General features: G+C 40.2%; 3 protein-coding genes across 3 annotated transcripts in view; 2 read left to right on the top strand and 1 right to left on the bottom strand.

Annotated features, from left to right (window-relative positions):
• STK3 (serine/threonine kinase 3) overlaps positions 1–9,607 on the top strand; it is a 137,532-nt gene extending 127,925 nt beyond the window's left edge. Inside the window, exon 11 of the mRNA XM_051610163.1 lies at positions 6,262–9,607. Coding sequence (XP_051466123.1) covers positions 6,262–6,420 — 159 coding nt within the window. The 3' untranslated portion in view covers positions 6,421–9,607. The remainder of the gene's footprint in view (positions 1–6,261) is intronic.
• The window catches only part of RIDA (reactive intermediate imine deaminase A homolog), a 959,578-nt gene that overhangs the window by 768,299 nt on the left and 166,778 nt on the right, over positions 1–24,501 (top strand). The gene's annotated exons all lie outside the window — the stretch shown is intronic.
• On the bottom strand, positions 19,416–23,784 carry KCNS2 (potassium voltage-gated channel modifier subfamily S member 2). The gene has a single exon (XM_051610165.1). It carries the CDS (start codon positions 23,751–23,753, stop codon positions 22,320–22,322), a length of 1,434 nt encoding a protein of 477 aa, XP_051466125.1. The 5' UTR covers positions 23,754–23,784; the 3' UTR covers positions 19,416–22,319.

Below are 24,501 nucleotides of genomic sequence, written 5' to 3'. Positions count from 1 at the left end.
CTCAGAATACAGTATTAACAATCCGTATTTTTTAATCAAAGGCATCTAATATGGCATGTTGCATCTGTAAGATTCATTTAAGCAGTTGCTAGGAAGAATTTGTTTTTTTCAAGTAAACATGACAAACTTGATACAGATTATTTTTTGATGGAATATTATTTTCATAACAATTTAAACCCTGAAAATGCATTTGCTTGTTTTTGTTGCACCAGTTTAATGGCATAATTTAGTTTGATAGGCTGGAGGTTTACAATGGTAATGTATGCATTATGGAATTACTGATGAAATCTAATTTTATCATATTGAAAACATCACAGGCCTGGAGTTCTTACTTACCTCTGTTAGCTGTCAAGGTTGGATTAAGATTGTAGTGTGCTACAACCACTGAAACTTTGGCTTTCACCCCCTGAAAAATTTGGATGGCTATGGATGCGTGCTGGCCAAGTGTGGCTAATGAGTTCCAGACTCATTTCTAGATCCCTTTGCCTAAATCCATGGACTTCAGGCACTGCCCTGTACCTCAGATCCATGTCCTTCCTCCTGACACCTGTGCTGGACACAGATGGAAGCTATTGCACCCTTGGACTTCATGACTTCTAAGAGTCCATTCATTTTTGGTTGTACTTTTATCTCCCTCTTTCTCGGCTTATTGCTACAGAACTCAGGTCGGTAGACAGAAATACATACTTTCCAAGTGTTCATTCTGGTCTGAATTTTCATCAGTATGACTTGACCAGGGTTGTGAACAAAATACATAAGGTATGGTGTGGGTCCTCCTGTAGACAGAAGTAATATTGACTTCAAGTCAGTATTCTTTGATTTGCTGAAAATACTGACTCAAGTGAAGCTGGTCCATCTGGGATTCAAGAGGTTAGACTGAAAGACAAAATAAAAATTATTGCATTTCCCTGGCTGAATTTTGGTTCTGAGAGAGGACTGTATCAGTATGTGAGGAAAGAATTCCTGTGTGTTGCTGTTTGAAAACCTGTTAAAAAAGCAATTGACCTGAAGCAGTATTGAGCAGAGTGAGAATTTTTTCTGCATTGGAGCTACTCTTCTGATTAAATGCTAAACTGCACTGTATTTCACCAACCTTGCATGATAAATTTTTCTTCAGCTACAAAACTTAAAACCCCAGATTGAACAGCAGTGGTTCGTGCCCCCTTCACGACAGGAGAGTCCCCCTGTCTCTTTAGCGCTTGTAGCTCTGACCTGTGCTCTGATTCCAACTAGATCGTTTTGTGTCTGGAGCTGCCCCAACTTTTAGACTTTTACTGTATCCTGTCTTAATGAGGATGGTCACATTAAGAAGAAATTGTCAACTGTTCTTAATCTGTTTTGCCGCTTTTTAACTTCTACAAGTAACATTTCTTGGAAAAGTCTCTAGCCCTATTATGAATAAGTTGAAAAACGAGACAGGAGGAGGTGTTTGGTGTCCCGTTTGCTAAAAGTTTGAGATAAGGTCACAACATTTCCAGACTTGCTGATCTCCTAAGTCTGTGGCTGGGTTGCCTTTTCTGAAGATTATAACTGGAAATGATAGTTCCATTAAAAAGTTAATTATGCTTTAATTCTGTGCTGGTTGTTGCCTCTCACGTTGGTGTGGCTGAAAGGACCTGCTATGGAAAGCTAGGGTGGGTGGAGCTCCTTTCTGCATAGGGTGCCTTTCTTCCACCAGGATTTCCCCCTGCATCAGGGAGAAGGCAGAAGCAAGAGCTCAGCTTGCAGCATTGGGAGCTCTCCCCACAAGGATAACTGTTAGCTGATCTCTTCATAGGCAAAGTCAATCTCCTTTGCTCTAGCAAAGTAGAGAGTTTCAGTGAGGCTTTGTAGGATGAGACTTTGTCTTGCGAGTCTGTCAACTTGTAAATTAAATTATTCGATATTATCTGGCTCTGAAGTTGGTTCAGTTTAGTTTTGTTTTTTTCCTTGCTTCCCTTACAAATTGTAACTCTCTAGTTACTAGGTTAACAAATACACTTTTCAGGAATAAATTAGGTTTTTTTTTCTGTAAACACCAATTTTATCTGCTGGAAAACCCAAATGTGCATACCCACTCTAACAAGACTAGATGTGTGTGCAAAACAGGTGCACACATTTTGTGAATATCATATAATATTGTATGTAATTGATAGATTCATGGCATTGGGAATTGGAATCTGGAGAGTTGCTTTCCCAAGCATACATGATTGCCTGCTGATATGAAAGATCCCAGTGAAGGCAAGTGCTTTTACCAAAAACAACAGTCCCTGAAGACCTTTGTCTTGGAGGTGGCCCATCTTGACAGTAATTGCTGCCTGTTGTGTGATTGTGGGTGTGTGATCTCTGAAAGGACATGATTGATTCCATTATTTGGAGTGGCAGAAATTGAACTATCTATCATTATCAGACAAATATCATCCTGATTACTGAACTGCTATGCTTTACAGCTTTTAAAAAGCTATCAAAATATAATTTGAAGCCTTTTTAAATTCCTCAAGCTTGCACAGCTGAATGCTTTCCTCTCCCTTGCTATTAATGCCAGTAGACGGCAGTTTAAATTGCACGCTGGTTGCAAGGAAAAAGAAAATGAGTGCTGAGCTCTGTCACTTTAAGAATCTGAATAAAAATATTTATTGTATGGGGGAATAAATTACATAGGAAGAATTAAATAGCTTGTTTGAGTTATTTCAAGGCATCTCATTTGATATATTCACTGTTGCGTTCAGCATTCAGGCTTTTGCACTTCAGGCTTCAGACAGAAGTCAAGAAAAAGTGTTTTTAAAATTACCAAATATACATACATGTCCATGGACACCAAGCTGGGTGGTGCAGTTGATAAGCCAGGGGGACGGGATGCCATCTGGAGGGACCTGGACAAGCTGGAGAAGTGGGCCCAGGGGGACCTCATGAGGTTCAACAAGTCCAAGTGCAGGATCCTGTGTCTGGGCCATGGCAACCAGAGATATGAACACAGGCTGGGGAAGACATACTAGAGAGCAGACCTGTGGAAAAACATCTGGGGGTACTAGTGCATCAAAAACTGGACATGAGCCACCGATGTGCAGTTGCAGCCCAGAGGGCCAGCTGCATCCCGGGCTGCATCAAAGGTAATCTAGTCAGCAGATCGAGAGAGATGATTCTGCCCCTCTGCTCTGCCATGGTGAGACCTCACCTGGAGTACTGTGTCCAGCTCTGGAGCTCCCAACACAAGAAGGATGTGGACCTGTTGGAACGTGTCCAGAGGAGGGCAACAAAAATTATCAGAAGGCTGGAGCACCTTTCTTATGAAGACAGGCTGAGAGACTTGGGGTTGTTCAGCCTGAAGAAGAAAAGACTCTGGGGGGACCTTATAGCGACCTTCCAATACCTGAAAGGAGTCTGTAAGAAGGCTGGGGAAGACCTGTTCACTAGGGCGTGTAACAATAGGACAAGGGGTAATGGTTTTAAGCTAGAGAAGGGAAAATTTAGGTTGGACGTTAGGAAGAAGTTCTGTAATAGGAGGGTGGTGCATCACTGGAACAGGTTGCCTGGAGAAGTGCTGGACACCTCGTCCCTGAAGACATTCAGGGTCAGGCTTGATGAGGGTCTGAGCAATCTGTTCTAGTGTGAGAGGTCCCTGCTTATTGTAGGAGGGTTGGACTAGATGACCTTTAGAGGCCCCTTCCAACCTAAGACATTCTGTGATTCTGTGACACAGACACACACACACATCCAAGAGTCAGCTGTGGCTTCTGGATGTGCTTAAGTAGTTTTCTATGGTATATAGAGCTCTCTGAGTATTCCTGTCTGATCCAGCATCTGATGTCAGATAGATGAGTCTTTCTTTACTCTGTTTTCAGTTTCTGATTGTCTTTGTTTTCTGTTATTGTTATTTACTTCCTTTGAATGTCTTCAGCATCAGCCATTCATACAAATGAGTTCTGTGGCCCCTGGGTGATGGGGCTGAAGTAATTGTAAATTACTCTCATTCTCTAGACTTAAAAATTATTTTTTATATATTTTAACTTCCAGCCCAGCTGGCTATGATCTTTAAAGAATATTGAATTCTGTTTGCTGGCTCTGTTTCTTGTTTGACATTTAAAGAAAAACTCACCCATCACATTATTTTCCAACAATTTATAAGAAAATGTTTTTCAGTATGGAATAATTATATGATTATAGGATTTGGAGTCTGATATATGCAGTGTGAGCCTGATGTCTAGAGGGACTGAGAGGGAATAAATCGCTGGCCAGGCTGGCCCAGAGCTGGTATGATACTTCATTAGTTGCAATGAATGTTTCTCACAAAACACCAGTGCAGGAAATTATTAATGATGCCTTCCTTAGTCCAGTAGGTCAGTAGAGCCTCAAATATGTTTCTCATCTCACTTCTGCTAAAAAACATGGTTTTACTGCTTCTTTCATCTCTGCAGCATTGGTATCAGTAAACAGGGGAACTGTCACTGTTGTCTCTTCTCATTATACTGCAAATCTCTGTGACACTTCTGTCCACTAAAAGAGCATCTTCACTGAAAAGCGTCTGTCATGTGTCAGTTACATTTACCAATGGGCTAAAAATGAACAAGAATGTGTTGCGGTTTTTATAACATACTTTCTTTCTCTGAAAATGGAAAGGTGTTTTTCAGCACAAGTCTTGGTGACTGAGGAATTATTCCTTTCCTCCATCCTTTCTTGCATATATCAAATAGGAGAAATACATTAAATTAGATAATATTTAATTCCTTGGGAGGCAACTCTTTCCCTCCTAAGAAACAAAAGGTGTAGTTTATCCTTGGGAGAGACAGATTTTAGTGATGAGCTACTGAGAACATCTGAAGTCTCTGAAGCTCATACAGGTCTAAGGATCTTTGGTCCTGGAAGATATGTTGACATCTATGTTTTAATTATCATTCTCTTAAGGAATCTTATTGTTAAAATGACAATCTGCATATTTTTCCATATGGTCTTCTATGAATTTCTGATCTGCACTCCCTCGTTACTATGACACTAAGTTATTCGTTTACTATGTACAATGTAGTCTATTAGTATAAGTCATAATGTTGGGGTTTGGACTGTGTGTAGCAATATGTGTTGCTAATTTATTTGTCTCAGATGCTGGTAAAAATAAAGATCAAAAGTAGTACTTCATTCCCCAGGGAAAATAAATGAGGCTGTGTTGATGGAAGACTGCCCTAGATTCATGAACAAAGTGTTGACTCATTAGTAGGTTGATTCAGAAAATGTTTTCTTTTTTTTCCCCCCTGAGTTAGGTGGTGTGCTTGTTTACAATGTCAGAATATTTGCAAACTAAATACAGATTATGGGTTTCCTAGGATGAAATTATTTCCACTATTTGAAATGGGTTGATATTTTTCACACTCGGTGAAGAGTTACTGGCATATAGGCAATTTTGTCAAGAGAGAAAATGCAGAAAGGCACTAGACTTCATCAAGGCAAATAAAAACCCCCACAATCCGAAAACAACCCAAACATAGGCCAGCCAAAGAAACGCATGTCCAGTGTAGATCCTTCCCTCCAGGAGCAGGTGGGGCAGTACTGCCTGACGTGCCCCGGAACCTGACAAGACTCCAGCCTTTACTTGTGGCAGCCATCAAGCCAGTGAAACTATTTACTTGTTATATGACCCATTGCTTTTAATGAATACAATGTAATGAACTGTTTAACATTTGCGAGAAAATATTTTTAGAAAGATAAGAGCTTGGTCAAAGGTAACTCTCTCCCATGAATTCAGGAAATTATTTCATGTATTATTTAAACACCCTGTTGGCAATTTGCTTTGACTTGTTCTGGCAGCCATCTGTTGAGGGAGACAGATTCTCTGTCATTCTTATCAGAAAGTACCTCTAAATATCTGTCATACTATTACTTACAGCTGCTGTCTGTTTTTCAGTCTTCTACAAGAAACTGAAGTTCAGTAAGAAGTATTTGACTAAGCAACATAATTTATATACATGAATATAATTGTGTATCGGTTGGTGTGCGTTTTTCAGCTTAATGAGTTAAACTCCAGCCCTATATTTATTTGCAATCTATTTGCAAGGTATGGGGTGTTGTTTTTTAATTAAATATACTGTGTGTTTGTGTTTTCGTAGGCTGTTAAATTATGTTAGGCTTTTGCTTATATAAACAGTTGTATATGTATATACATACAATCTGAGTGTGTAAAAGCACAGCAACTGTAGATTAAAGGGTTATGAAAGGTGATGGTTTTAATTTTTGTTGTAAATAATTGTTTTTTTGTTTGTTTATTTTTTCCTTGTTTTTTTCTTGTTTTCACAGTTAAAGAATCTGAGTTTAGAAGAATTACAGATGCGATTAAAGGCTTTGGACCCTATGATGGAGCGAGAAATTGAGGAGCTTCGTCAGAGGTACACTGCAAAGAGGCAACCTATCCTAGATGCAATGGATGCAAAGAAACGGAGGCAACAGAATTTCTGAGTTTGTTTTACTTTCAGAAATAATACTACAAGTCAGCATGGACACTGGTAACTTTGTAAGTTTGAAGGAATTTGATTATGAGAGTTTTCAAAAAGCCAGTCTTCTGAATTTTCCTTCACAAGCAATGACAATTGGAGAAAGACCATACATGTGGTGTTCTGCAAAGGCAGCAAAACCTGTTTATATTTTCAAATGTTTAATGTAATAGAAGTTAATCTGTTACTTTCTAGTCTTTTCAGGTGTATAGTGGTAACCTGGTGTTGTACAGTAGGAGTTGTGTTTTGGAGCACCTGGAACGATTTTTTAATTGTGCAACACTACAGAGCCTTCTGTTGCAATATATTTTCCGCCCACTTAGTAGCATATTTATTATGTAATCTTTGGTTATCCTATTTATTTTTGCCTGTTTTCTTTTTTATTAGGAAGTATTAGGATAATATTGTGGAGAGCAGAGCCAGATTATATAAAATTGGTGTTGTAGTATAATGAAAAGAGGCTCACCACTGTATTATCTTTTAAAACTTCAGTTTCAGCAAGCATCCTAGTTCAGGACAGCACTTGAACATATTCATCAAGCCCATTCATATCAGTAGGTTTTAAGCATAAAAAAAGTAATAAGTAGCCACACATTCTTCTGCTCTCCTGAACCAGGAACTGTGCTGTAGTTGAGCAATGCAGTTGTTACGCCACAGAGCATTCTTTCAGAGAGTATTTTTGCCATTTTTATGCACACTGAATGATCCCTCATTAAACAAGAAAACAAGTGCCTAATCAGTTTTGATTTTTCTTTATTCAGGAGGAGCAATACTTGCAGTCACTTCTTCAGTGCAAATTTCCAATTGCTATTGCAATTCTGACCAGTATAACCTCTATTTTGCACCGTAGTTTTATAATGAAGTAACAGCTACACTTTATGAATATGTTTTTTGGTTTGTTTAATTGTTTGTCACTGTTAGAGGGGAGAGGGGAGTTATTAGTGTTTTGGGATTGGTTTGGTTTCACATTATATATACAAAGGGATGGTAATTTAAAAGCCAAAGAACAAAGTCTTGTAGTTCTCTGAGGGTTTTGTCCTGCAGTCAGTAAACATTCAAAATTCCTGTAGTCTTCTGTGGTAGATTTTGGGGAATCAGGATTTCAGGACCAAGCTCTCAACATCTTTTTAGAAGTTCTCTCTGGTTTCTATTGTGGGATAATTAGTTGGTAGAATTTACAACATTGCAAGAAATATTTCAGACTTAGCTGAAAATGTGATCCACTTTCTGAACAATCTGCTGTCTTCTCTATTGATACCTTTACTATTGTTGCCTTTTCTGTAAATAACTTTACTGTGATAGTCATCCTTCTATAAGCAATACAGCTGAAAAGATCTTTACATTCAACCTTCAGCTGTTAAACTTTTAATGGTGACTACTGTGCGGGCATCTTCTGTTAAATGTTTTCTGGAAGTTAGTAATCATCTCATACCTCTTAACATTTCCTGTCATCATATGTGGACGATTTAGATGGAGCAGTGTGGATTTTGGTAGCAGTGCATTGCATTGTAAAGCTTATGCAAAAGCAGAACAAAGGCTTTTATAAGCTCAGCATGCTGCAGCTGTGCTAGGACCAGGCCTTGGGTTTGAGCTGTGCACAGCCATTGTTGTCATTGTCATTCTGTATGTGTGTCTGCGTGCACGCCATGCTCTGACATGTAAACCCTAGAGTCAAATACATTTTAATTGTGGTTGTTAGAACATCCTTACCCTCAGCTCTCTTCATATTTCTTAAAATAATGACCAGTCTTTATGAAATAGCAAGAACACAGAAGATCCATAAAAATTACTTTAGGCAAGATAAAATACACCTGGAAGTCTTCTTCCTCACATTTATACAACAAAATGATGTAAACTAAGAAATGGTATCATCACATCACCGTATCATTAGATTATAATCATAATGTGGCAAAAAAAAAATAACAGCACCGACACCCCCATTAGTATGATTCTTATTTCTTTAAAATTAATTTCTAATTATTAAACTTTTATAATCTCAAAACCTCAAAGGTTTGTGTGCATATATGTATTTGTGAAGGTATATGCACATATATGTATATCTTTAAATAAGAAAAAATATAGAACAGATTTAAACCATCAGGAGAGGAACCTAGCTTGCCTTTTCTTGATGTGCCTTTTAAGCAGTGTCGTTGTCCAGACACTCTTGCTTGCATCATTAGCAGCTTCCTTTTCCCTTTCTCTCTTAAACGTTTCCCACCAAAAATGAGACTTTGATGTAGAATAATGTGGCTTTATGTTGTAATAGACGATGTAATAAAATTATTACAGTTTTCATATTCTATGTATTCTAAAAACTTGAGTAATGCAGTGCATTAAATATGAATTGCCTATCCAGAGGGACTCCAGTAAAAAGCAGTCTTAGACTACAGCTGTTGCAGTCTGACATCTGAAAGGTGTCGGAAGATAAAGGACATCTTTTCTACACTCCTGATCCTGCCTGCACAGAAACAACTCAGATTTTGTGCACATGGGTGCACACAGGCATGGATTGTATGTGCAGGAGAAAATTCTGAAAGCTATGGGATAAAATGAAAATGGAAACAACCTACTTAAAATGAATGAAAAATAGCTTCTGAGATACAGTAAACTGGCTATAGTTTAAACTGGGATGGTTGTGACCAAAGAATACTTCCACTAATTAATACGGAATTAGTAGTGTTGCCCTTCTGATGTGGTGTGTGGTGCAGTCATTGTAAGGGCTGCCTTTGGCTTCAGAAGCCAGAGTGTCAGGCTCTAAACTGTGCACAAGTGTAACATATAGAAAAAGGTTTTATAGTAGGAGCTGGATACAAGTTGTTTTTTTCTTTCTTCTGTTTATATAAATGAATCAAATCATCCATGTTGATGACTACACATCTCTGCTGGAGGATGAGCATCTCTGTACAGGAAAGCTGATAGCACAATAACTAAGACATTTTAAAAGCAAGCCTTGCAGGAAATCTGATAGAACTACTGACAAATTAAACCTTCAGTATGATTTTAACCAAGCAATTTATTGTTTGCTTCTGGCTTTGTAAGCTTAGATTTAGTAAGTGGGGGGAAAAAAAAGAAAAGGAAAAAAAAAAAGAAAAATTGAAAAATCATTACTTATTACTGAACGTTTGTAATAAAAGCTAATTTTTCATGTGTAATTGTCGTCTTGTTGTTCATTCTAACTGAAGCTAAATTATGTTAATAGTAGCCATTAATGTTCATTTCCATAGTTACCTCTCATGCTTTTATTTCCTTTCTGCGAGCCCAGCTGTGAGTGCAGAAAACCACATCTCTCAAAGTCAGCTTTGGAAAGGGATTTTTCCAGCTCAAGATGTTGCTGACAGCTCTAGCAGTGAGTATCTGGCCAGTCTGAGGACAGGTATCCTCCATGCTCTGTGGAAGTCCCTCTCTCGGCAAATGAAGGTAGTGAAAGGTCTAATCCTGAGAGCTGAGCACCACCCCATTACGCTGCAAGTCTTCATAGACGTGCTCTAGTTGGAGGTACTTGCTGCCATTAGCAGCTTTAGGTGCTCCTGTGATTTCCTAGTGTAATCAAAACAATAGGTAATGGACAGGCTTAACCAGGAAAAGTTAATAAACTTAGTGTCTCGTATTTGATGCCATAGCCCCTTTCTTTTCTGATTTTTAAAAAAACTCAAGAATTTTCCCTCAAAGACATTTTTATGAGTAAAAGAGACTCATTAACAAAACTCCTTAGTGAACCACAGTGTGTTCAAAGTGACAAAATTCTACTGCTGATCTGATTTCATCTGACAGTTACTGGATATTATAATTACTTTTTCTTTACAGTAAATAATAGCTTGCCTGTATTTTCCCAGGTATATTCATGTGAGAGTGCAGAACAGCTCAGGCTACTTCTCTGTTCAGTATGTTGAACGTCCAAGTATAAATAGAGCTCATGATGAGTGATCCTGTGCACAGGTACCTGCAGTAGCCTTAGTCACCATTGATAGGCACTAGTGCTTCCAAGCAGAATGTAGACTGTACAGCTTCTGTAAAGCACTTTGTGTGCACACTGTTTTATCAGTGTGTTATGATAAGGGTTACATTAAGTGTTTATGTGGTTATAAAACTAATGCAAGAGACCTTATGATGTAAGTCTTTATTTCTTTGCCTTCACAAATATTAAGGGCTCCAGCTTACTGTGGTGTTTCTTTCTGTGCTTCCAAAGGCAGTGATGGACGTTCTGTGGTATAAAGCTGCCTGGGAAATTGATATTTCTGTACCGGGCTGTGGTGTAGCAGTGTTATGCCCATGCTTGTTATTCAAAGCCTGGGAGAAGACAAGTCCTGGGCAGGATGTGGTGTTTCTCGCCATTATGCTGTGCCAGGTGAAGTAATGGCTTAATCATTTTGGGGAAAGGCAAAATTACACTGATGGTTTAGTGTGACATCACTAAGCTGCACTTGGGGACTGGCCCTGATAAGTTTGTTTTAAAATGCTTTTTCACAAAATTAATTTCTTCTCTCTGTTTAGTGTATTCATTACGGAAAGGAACTACCATTTACAGATTGTTCTCTCATCTTTTTTTGTGTTGGGTTTTTTTGTTTGTTTATTTGTTTGTTTAAATTTGTTTTGTGGGGTTTTCATTTTCATTTTAATTTGTTAGAATTTTTTATGAATACTTTAAAATTCCCCATATTTGGCTTTTTGCTTCCCCCTGCTCAGGAAGATGAATGTAAGCATCTTTTAAGAGCATCCCCTGAGCCAAGTGTTCTTGGGACATTGTACACAAATGCAAATGTCAGCAACAGCTTTTATTCCCTTCTCCTGTTCAGAGATCACTGAAGTCTCAGCTGTCTTATTTTCCCTCCATTTGAAAATATGGGAAGTTCTGATTCTAACTATTCTAATTCTGTCTTTCAGAACATTTGTTAGTCTCAGACAGACTAGATACTAGGTACTTTTTTCTATTGTTTGCTTCACAAATTCCTCAGGATAGATTAATTCTTAGGCCTTAAAAATATATTTGTCTCAGAAAGAGGAATAAAGAAACAATTTAAAGAAAAATCTTTGAGGAGAAAAGAAAAAAGCATGTGGCATTTGCACCTGACCAGGTTGTTTACGAGGCTAACTATGGATGTGAAGAAAAAAAATGCTGGCTGGCTGGGTGGTGTTTTCTTCTCCTTTCCTCCCCCAGTCCTTTCTGGGGTCATTGGGGGTTATGGCCACAGATGGTGTTTGTCTCTGCATGGAGAGACTTTACACGCTCTAACCCTGGGCAGATGTAGATAAAGATGGTTTTATCAAGAGGACTGAATGAGCTCTACAGCTACTCAGGATGTTCCCCTGCTGGGAACCATTGTCCCTTTTCTGCCCTCCCATGGTGGAGGCACTGAGTCTCCTGTGAAGCATGAGGAAGCAATATGAAACAGTGGGGACCACTTTGCCACCAAGAGACTTAGTGTGAATCTGGGTAGCACCAATGCCTGTGGTCTAGGAAGCTTTGCAGGAGCCAGCTCCTTATCTCAGGAGCAAGGCCACACCACAGTGGCAAATGGCTTTTAACACAACTTTGCTTTGTTGGCAGGACTGCAGCATGGCCATAGCCCCCCATGCAGATGTAGGCATGTCCACAGAAATGTATTTGAAAATCACATTTAACCCTTGGAAAGGAAAAAGCTCCTTGTGTCCATTTTTGTATTTATATACAAAAAATGTTTAGTGGCTGTTAGGAAATTATCTCAATGCAGTGGAAGAGTCTTTGTAATCACATTAGCTAATGATCACTCCATGACTTACACCAGGACGTTTCTTAGGCCAGTAGCACTATCCCTTGGCCTTCCAAATTGTTTCTGTAGTCACTGGGTTTAGCTTTGGTGGAAGTGGTGATGGGAGCAGGGAGTTTGAACGTGCTATAGGCAAACAGGCAGAGTTCCTGCCTGGTGCTGGTGCTTGTTTGGTACCAACAGGCTTTTAAAGGCCACAGAGGGAATTCAGAAAATTCACTGGACACTAAGCAGGAAAGCATTGGAAGGAGTTAAATTAATCTGATTCTGGGCTCAAATGCTGTATTTCTGTCTGTCAGAATGGGGCAAAAACATTAATGGTCTTTACTTGTGCACTGCACATCAAAGCTTTTTTGTTCAGGTGTCACAACTTCAGAAATCAAATTTGCAAATGTACATAACCACATGCTAATGTATCTGGATATATTTTTCTCTGTCAAATCGATTAAACCGTATGTTCTTTACCTGAGACCTGGACTCTACTCCCTACCAATATTTCTTCTGAGGACAAATATTTTATATTACAGTATCCCTAGCCAACTCCTGGAGAGAAACACAGCCCTCCTCATACTGTTTCTCCCCTCAAAGACAGTATTTGTAGCTGACATAATATTGCTTTCTTTTTACACAGGTGTGTGCAGATGCACACACAGAAACACCCCCCTCTGCTTCTTATTTGTCCTTTGATTCCCTTGGTGTCACTGAAAGGACTGATTCGTGTGAAGATGGCCATGGCCCTCAGATGTTTATAACACCGCTTTTTCCCCTCTTAAGATCTTTCTGGTGCTTTGTGCTCCTTCTGGGCTCCCAAAGCCTGCATGGTTACTGTTAAGGAAAAACTCACAGCCAGTACATCAAAGAGGGAGACCAAAAGCTTTTGATTTGATTTATCTGACACTAAGCCTTTAGTGTGATGCATCAATTGATATTTCATTTTTATTACAGTACAATGGGATATACAGACTTAACAGCAAGAGGTGTCCTTTTGATCTCTCATCGCACATGAAAACAGGTGTCATAGTCCAGAGATTATGGAGGTCAGAGATTATTTGAAAAAGGATTAAGTAGAGTTATCATTTTTCTTAGCAACCATATCCAAAAGCTTGAGATTCTTTTTAAAAAATGCAAGCCTTATTTTAGTCTGTAGATAAGTAATATGTATTTGTCATACTCCAATTTTCCATGCTGAAACTATGGAAGAAGACTAGAATTTTTCAAAGCTTTTTGTAATAAAAAAATGCAGAAACAAATCAAACTCTGTATTTATAAATACAATTAATAAAATAACTTCCTCTGGGTCACCCTAAAATCCAGAAAATGTATTGGGTTTTTTTCTTGTTAGTTGATCTTTATAGGATAAAGTTCTTGAGACTATTCAGAATATAATGGTGTGACTGTATTAATCTTCAACACTGCACTGATTTATATACACATATAATTGCTTAATTCAAACCCTATTTACCTCTGAAAAGTGAAAAGAAGCCTCTCATGCAGTTAAGTACTGGTTCAGTATTTCAATAAATATAGCTGAAATATTGCTCTGACTCATTCCAAGAGTCTCATCTTGTTAGAAACCAGCACAACCAAAAATAATTAGGTTATTTTTGTGGTTATTTTGTGCGGTTGATACCACTATGGGTATGTGCTAGAAAATGTTGATGAACCATATACTTTTTGTATTCTTCCAGCAACCTGTCCTGCTAAGGAAGCACATTCACTACTGATTGCTCAGCTTTTATAAAAATACATTAGCTTCTTGTGCTGTTTATATTCCACAGTATAATGTGGCTGAAATCAGTGGCAGTAGCATTGTGTTAGACTCAATAAACCTCTTTCTCCTAGATATTGTAATTGCAATTCTCTTGTTGACACCCAGATGTTTAAACAGCCCCCAAATCTGTAATTATTGGGATAAAAAAGGAATTGAGGATTTCTAGCATAGTAGCTGCACATCCCAATAATTAATGCAGATTTATTCCAAGAGTGGGTATAAGTTTGAAGCCTCTTAAATGTAGTTAACATTGATTTATTCAACCCATAAACTGACACAATTTTTATACATCTCATAGCACTTATCTGCAGCTTCTGCCTCCACAAAAAGCACACAGTGAGGTCCTATCTTGCAGCAGAAGTAGGAGGAGGTCTTACTGGCAAAGTGTCTGACTAATGTTTTATTCTGTAGACAGGTGCTGAACTAAAGCGTTTAGTTCAGCTCTTCCTTCCAGAACGAGGACTGGTTCAGTCATGCTTCAGAAGAGAGGTTGCTGCTGTGTTTCTGAGCCACCTTCCAGCTTCTGTCCCAGTCAATGGAAATGAGGCAGCTCGGGGCTGAATGTGCACTGTCCTGCGCACCCCAGCAGCCGTGTCCCCCCATCACAGCAAGTGACAGAAGCTACATGGCCTTACCTTCCCAAGACTTGCTTGCTCAACTCCTCCCAAAATACCATGAGGCTGCCAGCTCCATGTTTAGAGCTCCCTATTGCTGACTCGGGTGAGGCGAGGGTGCATCTAACATCCTGGGCTGTGCTTAAAAACTTAGGCATCTGAACTCTGGGAAGCTGGCTTCAGTTGCTGGATCCAGACCCCTTTGTGAAGCCATGCAAGACGTAGCTGTCCTGTGCACTTTGTAAGCAAAGAACCTGAACACTCCTCCTGCTGCAGCTTTGCTTTCCATTCAGGTTTATTCTTCTTTTCTGGACTGTATAGAATTAGCGTTTTATTTTAAAAGCCCAGAACCCAAGCAGACTAATCTTTTATTCACCATGGCTTTTTTCTTACCTTCTCTAGCAAGATGGAGATGTGCCTTTTGCTTTTGTAATTGTGCTTTCTCAGGAAGGAAAACTGTCAGGTATCCCAGATACCTTGTTTCAGGAAACATTAACTGTCTGTCAAAGCATGTACCCCTTTTATTCTGTATTCTTGGTGTGCTTAGACTGACCTCTCTCTGAATATAATGGGATTCATAAGAAAATCAAAGGCACCTTGAAACACCTGCCACCTCCTGTTCCCAGCATGACTCCCATCTCCTGACAGGTTAAATGGTTTCAGTGCTTTGAGGCTCCTGCCAAGCACAAGGAAGCACATTTGTATTGTTGTGTGCTGGTGGATGGGCCAGTGCTGTCTAACTACTCACATGGAGAGTTGTCCTTTGTGCACAAGGGCCTTAGTAGCACTGGTGAGACCTCCAGTACCGTTCCAGTTCATTGTGCTTGGGGAACACAAGAGCCAGGAGTGGGGCTGCCCTCACTAGCAGAAGTGTAAGGAAGGCTCCATGCATTCTTGCCACCAAAAGCATAAAAAAATATTGCCCTATATTTCTAAAGCATTCCCAGTACTGCAACTGAGAAGTCCCATGCAAAAACCAACTGTCAAAACTGATAGCTCACCATCTAGGCTGAATATGAAAGGATCAGTGAAGGAGCTGCAGCCTGGCTTGGGCTCTTCAAGATACTTCTGTCGGGGTGGTTCTGCCTTGCCTCTGCTGACTGTGCAAGAGGCCGGGAGACACGTAAGGGGGAACTGGATGGGGATGACCCACTCCTCCTGCAGGTGCTTGCAAGCAGCACCAGCTTCTCTCCAGGTTTCAGCTGTCTTCTTTAAAGAAGGCTCCCACAGGGAATACCAAGAGACACTTTGTGGGAGAAAAGTACATCCAAGGCTTCTTCCTTCCTCTCTGTTGAAAAAGGACCATGCAACAGTAGGAAGTGGTTGCTGGGAAGGGGAGGGAAGGGAACCATATTTTTCTTACTATGCTTGGAGAGGTGCTACCCTGTGATCTGCAGTGCCTTTGTTTGCTTGGTAATTAAATGGCTGGTCATTAAAGAGACTATGCTAGGGTGCTGATGCTCAGAACATTTCCTAGAATGGGACAGAACATGAATTTAAAAAATAGCATAGTAATTTAAAAGGATGGTTTCCACTGAAAGTTGATACGGTTGGCATTCCTAAATCAGGAACCCCAGCCACTCATTTTGCTGTTTTATGACCCCACCACATCATCCTTTCATCATATGTCATGGGGCTGCAGGAACAGCCACTTCAGGATATGGAAAACAGCTAAAGAGGGTGAAGCAAGAGGTACAAGGCTCAATATGGGCAGAGCAGTGGCTGCTGGAAAAAAAACTGATGTTTGAGTACCAGTCATCTTCCAAAAGTGATTGAAAGTTCTTTGATGGTCAACAGTGTAATCAGTGGAATAGTCTGCTGAGAACTTACACAGGCAGAGAGCACCTGCATGTGTGGTGACCACAAGCAGATGTTGGACCGTGCATCTGAAAGTGGGCAGCTCTCTTAGGGTGCTTTAGATATATTCAAGAAATTGGCAGATTTATAGCAGACTTTGTCCAATCCCCGGAAAATGTAGCCCTATTTATATCTGAGTAGGGTTCAGTGAGAAGTCAAACCCCATTGGTACCCTGAAAAAAAAAAAAAAAGTGTGAGTTGTTGATGTTTCTTCTACACTTCTGTGAAGCTGAATTGTTGGATTTGTGCCACTGCTTCCTATAGCCAGATGCATGCATTGATCCGAGTGAGGACTCACATGATTTAGGGTTGTGTCTAAAGGGTGAGGTGATGTCAGGCAAACAAATTTCTGCAGTGTCCAGTGGGAGGTCAGTTTGAGCCTCAGCACCTGTGAGATGATTCTCCATCCTCTGTACTAGCAGGAGAAATAAATAGCAGACCTTTGCCAGCAGTGTCACGCTATCTTGGGAAACACCTTCTAGACTGTTTGGAGGTTGCCTCCTCCGTTTGACAACCCATAATTTTATATATGAGAGGTGAAGAGATCTGCAAGCATTAATGAGGATGATGTTCCTTAACGACACCAACAATTGCTCTGCAGGCACAGACATTACACCCTTCTCTGAATCAGCTAAGCAGAGAACTGCTGCTTTGAATAATGTATTACCTGTTGTTGCATTGTTCACCCAGTAAATTATTCTCAGGTGAGAATCATAATCTTTTGTTGTTCTTGTTGTGTTTTTGTTTTTTAATTGAAAATCGGAAAATGCAGAATCAGTAAAAGTTTAATCAGAACCTGGATGGGAAAGTTTTTCTAGCCCTGCCTAAATATTGGGCAATTTGAAATTAAGTTACAGGGGATCAAAAGAGATTGATGAGAAAAGCACAGTTCTGGCACAACACCTCACTCAGGGATAGGAGTGGTGACTGTGGGTTGAATGTTGTTTGCAAGTACCATCAAAGGTAGATTAAAGTCAGGAGTGCTGTGAGAGGAAACGGGTAACTAGCACGGCAAGAGCAGTTACTCCAGGGGCTTTCTGCTGCTTGTATGTGCACAGCTGGGTCCTCTAAGGATGGGGGATGTTTTGGAAGAGATGAAAGGTCATGTCAAGTTGATTTAGTGCTTACAAGTGCTATTGGTGTGTTGCTTAGTCCCTAATCTGTGAGGACGAAAACAAGAAGCTTGCACTATTTGCTCAACTGAAAAATGCAGGCTCCCCACCATAACCACCAAGTAGGAGCATTTCTAAAAATAGTCATCTAGTCTGATGTATAAGTTTAAAAGAAACCTGTCTTCACAATGAGATCCAGGCTTCTCTTTATTATAATATATACTCAGAATATCCTGAAATGTAAATAATGTTTTAATCCCTGGTGTAATATCCTTTTTATGCATTTAATTTCCATTTTGTAGCACAAAGCTGAGTTTTTGTATGTGTTATACACTACTGGGACAAGAAACAGAGTACAAAGAGCACCAGATACAGCAGTTTCCTGCAGTGTCATAAAGTTCTGTACAAAAAGGTACAAATACTGGAGGTATTGAAGTTGGAAAATGAAATGCAAAATTCTTTGTTTTTAAGTTTGCAATATGAAGTAGCTTGTGCTATATCTAACTGAGGAAAAACAGTCTGCTTTCAAAATGGATAAAGTAGTCTGCAGGGAAAGAGAGAATTAGCAACTGATGAAAGTAAGTGAATAATAAACCAGGCAATAATACAAAATCTCAACATACATAGAAAGCTTAATCACAATCTATATATAGATTTTACATCTCAGGAAAATAATATAACATTGCTTCCCAAGGACATCTCCGACTCTCATAATAGCCCAGATTTGTACTAGAAATTAAGATTCTCTAACAGTTTATTCCTGGCAATAAAGTAAGTTGCCTCGTTTGAAATATTACCATAATCCTCATTTAAGCAATTCAAAACTCTCAGCCCAAAGAGAGTAAGAGCAGTGTTTTCACCCATGCTGGGAAGATGATCATCACAAGGCAGGAGGAGCACATGCCTCGTGCAACGTTCTTCATTAAGCTGCACATCCAGAGTAGCACATTGCTGAACACACTGATTTTCAAGTTTCAAGCACTGGAGAAAGTGGCCGGATTAGTCTACTCACCCTTTATTTCTGCCCTGCTGGTTTAGAGAAGTGAAGATGCCCTGCTCTTACAAAACATTGGTTGAAGCAGTCTGGCAAAAGTCCTGATTGCTCAAGAAGTACACGGCCTCTTCTCACGGCGGCTTTGGGGGGACTGAATTTTTCCTTCAAAGTATAAGCATTTTCTGTAACTTTTATTTAAGGAGAGATGAGGGTTCTCAGCACTTATTGGACTGAGCCCTAGAGCAGAGGTTATTTCATAAAATGGCAGGAAGGGTGTGACTCATTTTTCCTTATCTAGGTATTTTGGAGAAGCTAAGACAGCAGTGTTACTGAAACTGGAACTATTGCTTTCCTCCTCAGTGAAAAATTCTGTTAGTCCTAAGAAAATATTAAAACTGCTGTACAAAGCAATACAATACAGTGCAATGCCAGCTCAAACAGATTAAATCTCAGCAGAAGTAATGCTGAAAAAAAAAAAAAGGGCTACCTCCCCTCTGATGGTCAGGGGAACATGTCTTGCAAAAATAAAAGGAAGCTTGGCAGGTATAATCCTGTGAAAATATGCATGTGAGGACATATGGTTGCTGTCTATAAATACACCATGCATGCAAACACTAAAAGGAAAATGGAATATTTAAGTTAAATAACAGTGGTGGTGTGAGAAAAAAACCAAAACCTTTTATAAAGCAGCCATTAAGAAAAGTATGCTAAAAGTTATGCAAGCCTTGGAGAACAGTGCAGCTGTGGAATGTTCTTCCAGAGGAGAATGGGGAGCAAAAATCTGACTACTTTTAACATGGAGTTAGTTAAGTTTATGAAGGGAATTCTTGTGTACTGTGTAAAGTAATTGTCATTATAATAAGAACATATTAAATTTCAGGACTTTATTTATTTAGTGTCTTTGATCCAAAGCACTTATATAAAAAAGCAATAATGAAAATTCCTTTCAACCAGTACAATAAAAGTCATAATTCCTTGGGGTATTCCATTTTCTTTAGTAGAACACAATTTGGACACGCTCCATTCAATATTTGTAGAAATGACAGAGCATCAGCCCTATGAATAAAAATAAATCTAGAGCAAAAGATAAGCTATAGGTTATTGAAATGATGTGTTGCAAAGTTTAGATCCAGCCTTTGCAATGCTAAACTAGCAACAGCTGAGGGAATTCATGACTTCTTGGCAAGTTTTCAGGTCTCTTCAAATAACTGCCCTGAAAGTCATCGGTTTTCAACTCTGTGAACCCACTGCATATGCAGCTGAGATAAAACCACTGCTCAGAGCTGGATTCTCTGAAGGCTTCCAGCCAACAGGCCTAGTAAGAATTTGCAGTGTCCTTGACATCAGTGGGAGAGTTTGCCCCCTTGCAGCAGGTAACCCAACAGGAGTGTATGTGCTGTGCAAGCCTGTCTCTTCCTCCCCTTATTCCTTTCATGGTATTTCGATCCAACAGGCAACCTAGTCCTGTGCCATGTTTTGGGTGAGTGTGTGTAGGTGTGTGATAGCTCACACACATGCAATGTGAGTCAGGGGCAAGAATGTTGAATTTATGCCTGTGACCCAGCAGAGAACTTGAACCTGTCCCCCCCTCCCCCCAGATGAATTGAAAACCCTAGCAAAGTGTTTCAAGTTTGGACACCTAATTCAGGTTATCTAGGCCTGCCTTCAGGGCCATATACATGGCTCTTTGATTTTTCAGCGACAGCAAGCAACATCTTGCCTACTAGCTTTATAACTTGTGCAGACTACACTGAAATCTCCAGGAGTTGGAATTTTTTGGTATGGCCTCACACTTCATGGCCTAGATCAGCTACTAACTGACATGAGGGGAGGGTGTTCAAAGGCAATGTGTGTGTGTAAGTTATTTCACTCTGTGTATTCTGTAATAGAACACTGGGCATACAGGATTCTGGGTAATCAGCTTTCTGGTTTTAGGTGGAGCTGATACAGCAAAAACATCAAAAGATCTAGACCAGACAGCAACCTCTAATAGGTTAAAAAAGGGCATTACCTATTCATGCCATGTTTGCTTTATTCTGCTAGTTGGGCCACTCTTTATTGTGATGTACAAACACAGGCTTCCAAACATGACAATATTTGCCTTAGTGTTTTCATTTCTCTTCTAAGACTTTTGAATTCATTTTCTGACCCTCTCTAGTCTTCACAAATAAAAGAAGCAAACAAAAAAAAAATGGAAAACACTGTGACATAAAATAATAAATGAGATGGAAAAGCAGCAGGATCTGAAGAGAAATGCTGTTCTGCCCACTGAGTGCCAGTAGTGTGGGCTGTAGCACAAATCCCTAGAAGTATAAAGAGAGAGAATTAGTGGCTTCTGCCTGTTGGCTACAAGTGTTTGATCCCTGTACAATTGTGTAAGGGAAAAGGCTAAGCACTCAACAAATAATTTTATGCAGATTCATGACTACTCTTGAAAACCCAGATCATCTGCTCTCTCAAGTCTTTTTTTTTTCTTTAAAAAAAACCAAAACTACAAGCCAGCCCTTGAAAGGATTTAAGTTTACTACGTCACAGAAGCAGGTAGGAGGATCTGCCCACAGTGTGTGCAGTATTAAGTTCTTTTTCTTGATCTGTTTCTTTCTTAGGCCTTTATACTCTTCCTCATCTGTAAACTGTGAGTTCCTTTCTGAGGGAAAATGTGACTTAGAGCTCTTTTTTTTTTTTTTTCCTTAAGAGTTTCCTTGGCAGTAAGCTTAATGGAATTGTCTGCCATCAAAACCTGCTTTCAAGCTTTCCTGATAAAATTAGATTTTATATCTCACCCTCACATATGGCATCTTTATAATTAGTCTTTTTGCGGTATATGAATGTCAGTTCCTAAAATGCTGCCTGTACTGTTCATGTGGGAATATCTCGCTTCATTAAAGAAGTCCAAGTTTTTCATTGGAGCCTCTAATTGTTGAAAACCCACATTTTTGTGTGTCTAATCTCTAAACCATTTTGACAGGCTGAAATACAGTGTATCTTCAGCTTCACTGGAACTGATCTGTGTGCAGATCACTTGTGGAAATGGGAACCTGAGATGGGCCTCCATACCTAGAGTGACCTGTGGAAATGTCTTTGAATATGTAGCTATCTGAAAATGAGGGGTGGGCTTCTTCAGAGGGCTCAGTATCAACCAAATCTTGGAAGCAGAGGTAGGTCTATGCTTAGGAGCTTCTGAAAAATATTACCATATGTAACATTTCAGAACGAGAACACCCAATTTTTAACACACGTCCTCAAGAGTAAGCAAACTTCCATTGAAATGCAAAGCTCAGAGGTGTTTTCATACATGTAACAATCAGAATTGCCAGTCAGACAGTTGGGGAGAGTGGTCCTGTGTCAGTGATTCACAGGTGATTGTTTTAAACTGTTGTAAAATGCATGGCAAGTCCTACACTAGTACAGGTACCAGTATAGGTGATTTTTTCATTACTTGTGTCACAGATGAGAATTTTTATTCCACTTGGGTACATTCATTTCTCTGCTCAGATGAGGTAATGCACGAAGTAACAGACCATCACTACACCTCTAGCAGTAATGTTATGGAAGTGATCACATTTGTATGGAAAAGTCAGCATTTACTAGCAATGCAACAGGATGAAAATGTGCAAACCATCAACTTGTAATAGAAATGTCTTTAGTTTCTCAAGTGCAAAGTTTAGTGCAGTGTCAGCAACACTATCCTCTAAGAAAAAAGACAAACAGGGAAACGTTTACAAACATAGCTCTTGATAGCTCTCATGCAAACTGCTGTCAAACTTCTACACTAATGCAGTGAATCATTCAGGCTCAGCTCACTGGGGGTACTCCTGCTCATATTGGTAAGACTGGCCATAAGGGATTTGACTTTATAAGCATAGTAGTCCCTTAAGTTGACTGATGGAACTTCTTTCATACCATCACCAAAATCACAGCTTCTCATGGCACTCTCTAACTGCTTCTGACGCTTATAAAAGTGGGAGAATTTATTGAAGATCAGTGTAATGGGGAGCACTACCACTAGAATACCAGCTAGGATGCATGCAGATGCTGTCAACTTGCCAGCAGTGCTCCCTGGCACAACGTCCCCGTAGCCAACTGTAGTCATGCTAACAGTAGCCCACCACCAACAAGCAGGGATGGTGGCTAACCCCTCATTCTCTTCTTTCTCAATGGTGTAAGCCACTACTGAGAAAATGGAGATGCCAACAGAGAGGTAAAGCAAAAGAAGCCCCACCTCTCTGTAGCTATACTTCAGGGTGGCCCCAAGAGATCTGAGACCTGTGGAGTGTCTAGCAAGCTTTAAGATGCGAAAGATCCTCATGAGTCTCAGGACTTGTGCAACCCTGCCTAGATTTGCTAAAGTTGGACTACTTTCTACCACCAAGTTGACAATTAAAGTGATATAAAATGGAAGGATAGACATCAGGTCAATCAAATTCAGGGCATGCTTGAAAAATTTTAAAAAGTCAGGAGCTACTGCAAATCTCGCCACCAGTTCAAAAGTGAACCATGCAATACCAAAATGTTCCACAATTTCAAAGCGAGGGTCTTCCTCGGGGTTCCCATTGCTGTCAACAATCTGAAAGTCTGGGAGGCTGTTCAGGCACATGGTCACAATGGAGCCCAGCACCACCACTATTGAAAGGACACTGAAGATCCGGCTTAAGACTGAGTACCCAGGATTATCCAAAGCAAGCCAGAGCTGCCTCCTGATGTTTCCAAAGGGTTGCTTGTCAAATTTAGAGGCATCATTGTAGAATGCCAGAATTTCATCGAAAGAAGATGTAGTACTTTCCTGGTCACTTTGTTCCTCCCATTTCTCCTGGTCTGGCTCCATTTTTCTCCCATGGTAGCTGTAACTGCAGCAGGAGTCTATGAAGAATTCATTGATTCCCCAGTATTCAATCTCCTGACTGAAAGAAAACACGCAGAGTTCACCCATCACATGGAGCTTGCCAGTGTTATAAAAATGTAGCACGTAAGGAAAGAGCTCAGGATTCCTGTCAAAATAAAATTCATTCTTGGTGTCATCATAGTCATCGCAGAGCTCCAGTATTGACTCCTTTGAGTGGCAGCTCAGCAGTTTGCCAAGCCTGGTCTCAGGGAACCTTAATAACGTGTTGGATCTCATCTTTTTCTTAAAGCCTCCAACGTTGATGCTGATCTCATTGTCTTCAAAATTCGCTTCAGATAAAGCCTTCAGACTCTGCCCTGTCATAATGAGCTCCTTCCAAATGTGTGTAGGGAACAAAAACCTAGGATGCAATTGCACAGAAAACCAGCACGATGAGCAAATCTACAGCATGTTCAGCTTTTGATTCTTTCTTTCTTTTCTTTCTTTCTTTCTCTTTCTTTCTTTCTTTCTTTCTTTCTTTCTTTCTTTCTTTCTTTCTTTCTTTCTTTCTTTCTTTCTTTCTTTCTTTCTTTCTTTCCTTTCTTTCTTTCTTTCCTTTCTTTCTTTCTTTCCTTTCTTTCTTTTTTCTTTTTTCTTTCTCTCTCTCTCTCTCTCTCCCCCCTCTACTTTCTTTCTCTCTCTTTATCTGTCTCTGTCTCTCTTCTCTTTCTCTCTCTCTTTCTTCTCTTCCTTCTTCCTTCTCCTTCTCTCTTCCTCTCTTTATCTCCTCTTCATTTTCTTTTTCTCTCCTTTCCCTCCTCCCCCTTTTCCTCTTTTCCTTCATTTCCCCCTTTCTCCTCCTTGCCTTCTCCCACCTCCCTGCTGAAGACCCCGAGGGCGGCTCCCCTGTTCCCGCTGCAGGCTCCTGTCCCTCCCCGTACCCCCCACCTGTGCTGCAGCTCTCGCTCCTGCCAACCTCCCCATCACACGCGGCCTTTGTGCCACCGGCTCCGCGCCGACCTTCCCCGGCTCCCGCCGCGCCCCGGCCCCGCCAGACCGAGACCCCCCAGCGCCCGGGGCCCCGCTCCCCCGGCTCCGCTCCCGCCCCCTCCCCGGCCCCCTCTCTGCCCCC

This window comes from Apus apus, chromosome 2, assembly GCF_020740795.1.
Source record: "Apus apus isolate bApuApu2 chromosome 2, bApuApu2.pri.cur, whole genome shotgun sequence".
NCBI lineage: Eukaryota > Metazoa > Chordata > Aves > Apodiformes > Apodidae > Apus > Apus apus.
Note: the sequence above shows the minus strand (reverse complement) of the source record. Positions and strands in the feature narration are given on the sequence as shown.

Bases quoted from the DNA above. Each gene is read 5' to 3' on its own strand.
- KCNS2 (XM_051610165.1), bottom strand. From the start codon at position 23,753: ATGACAGGGCAGAGTCTGAAGGCTTTATCTGAAGCGAATTTTGAAGAC.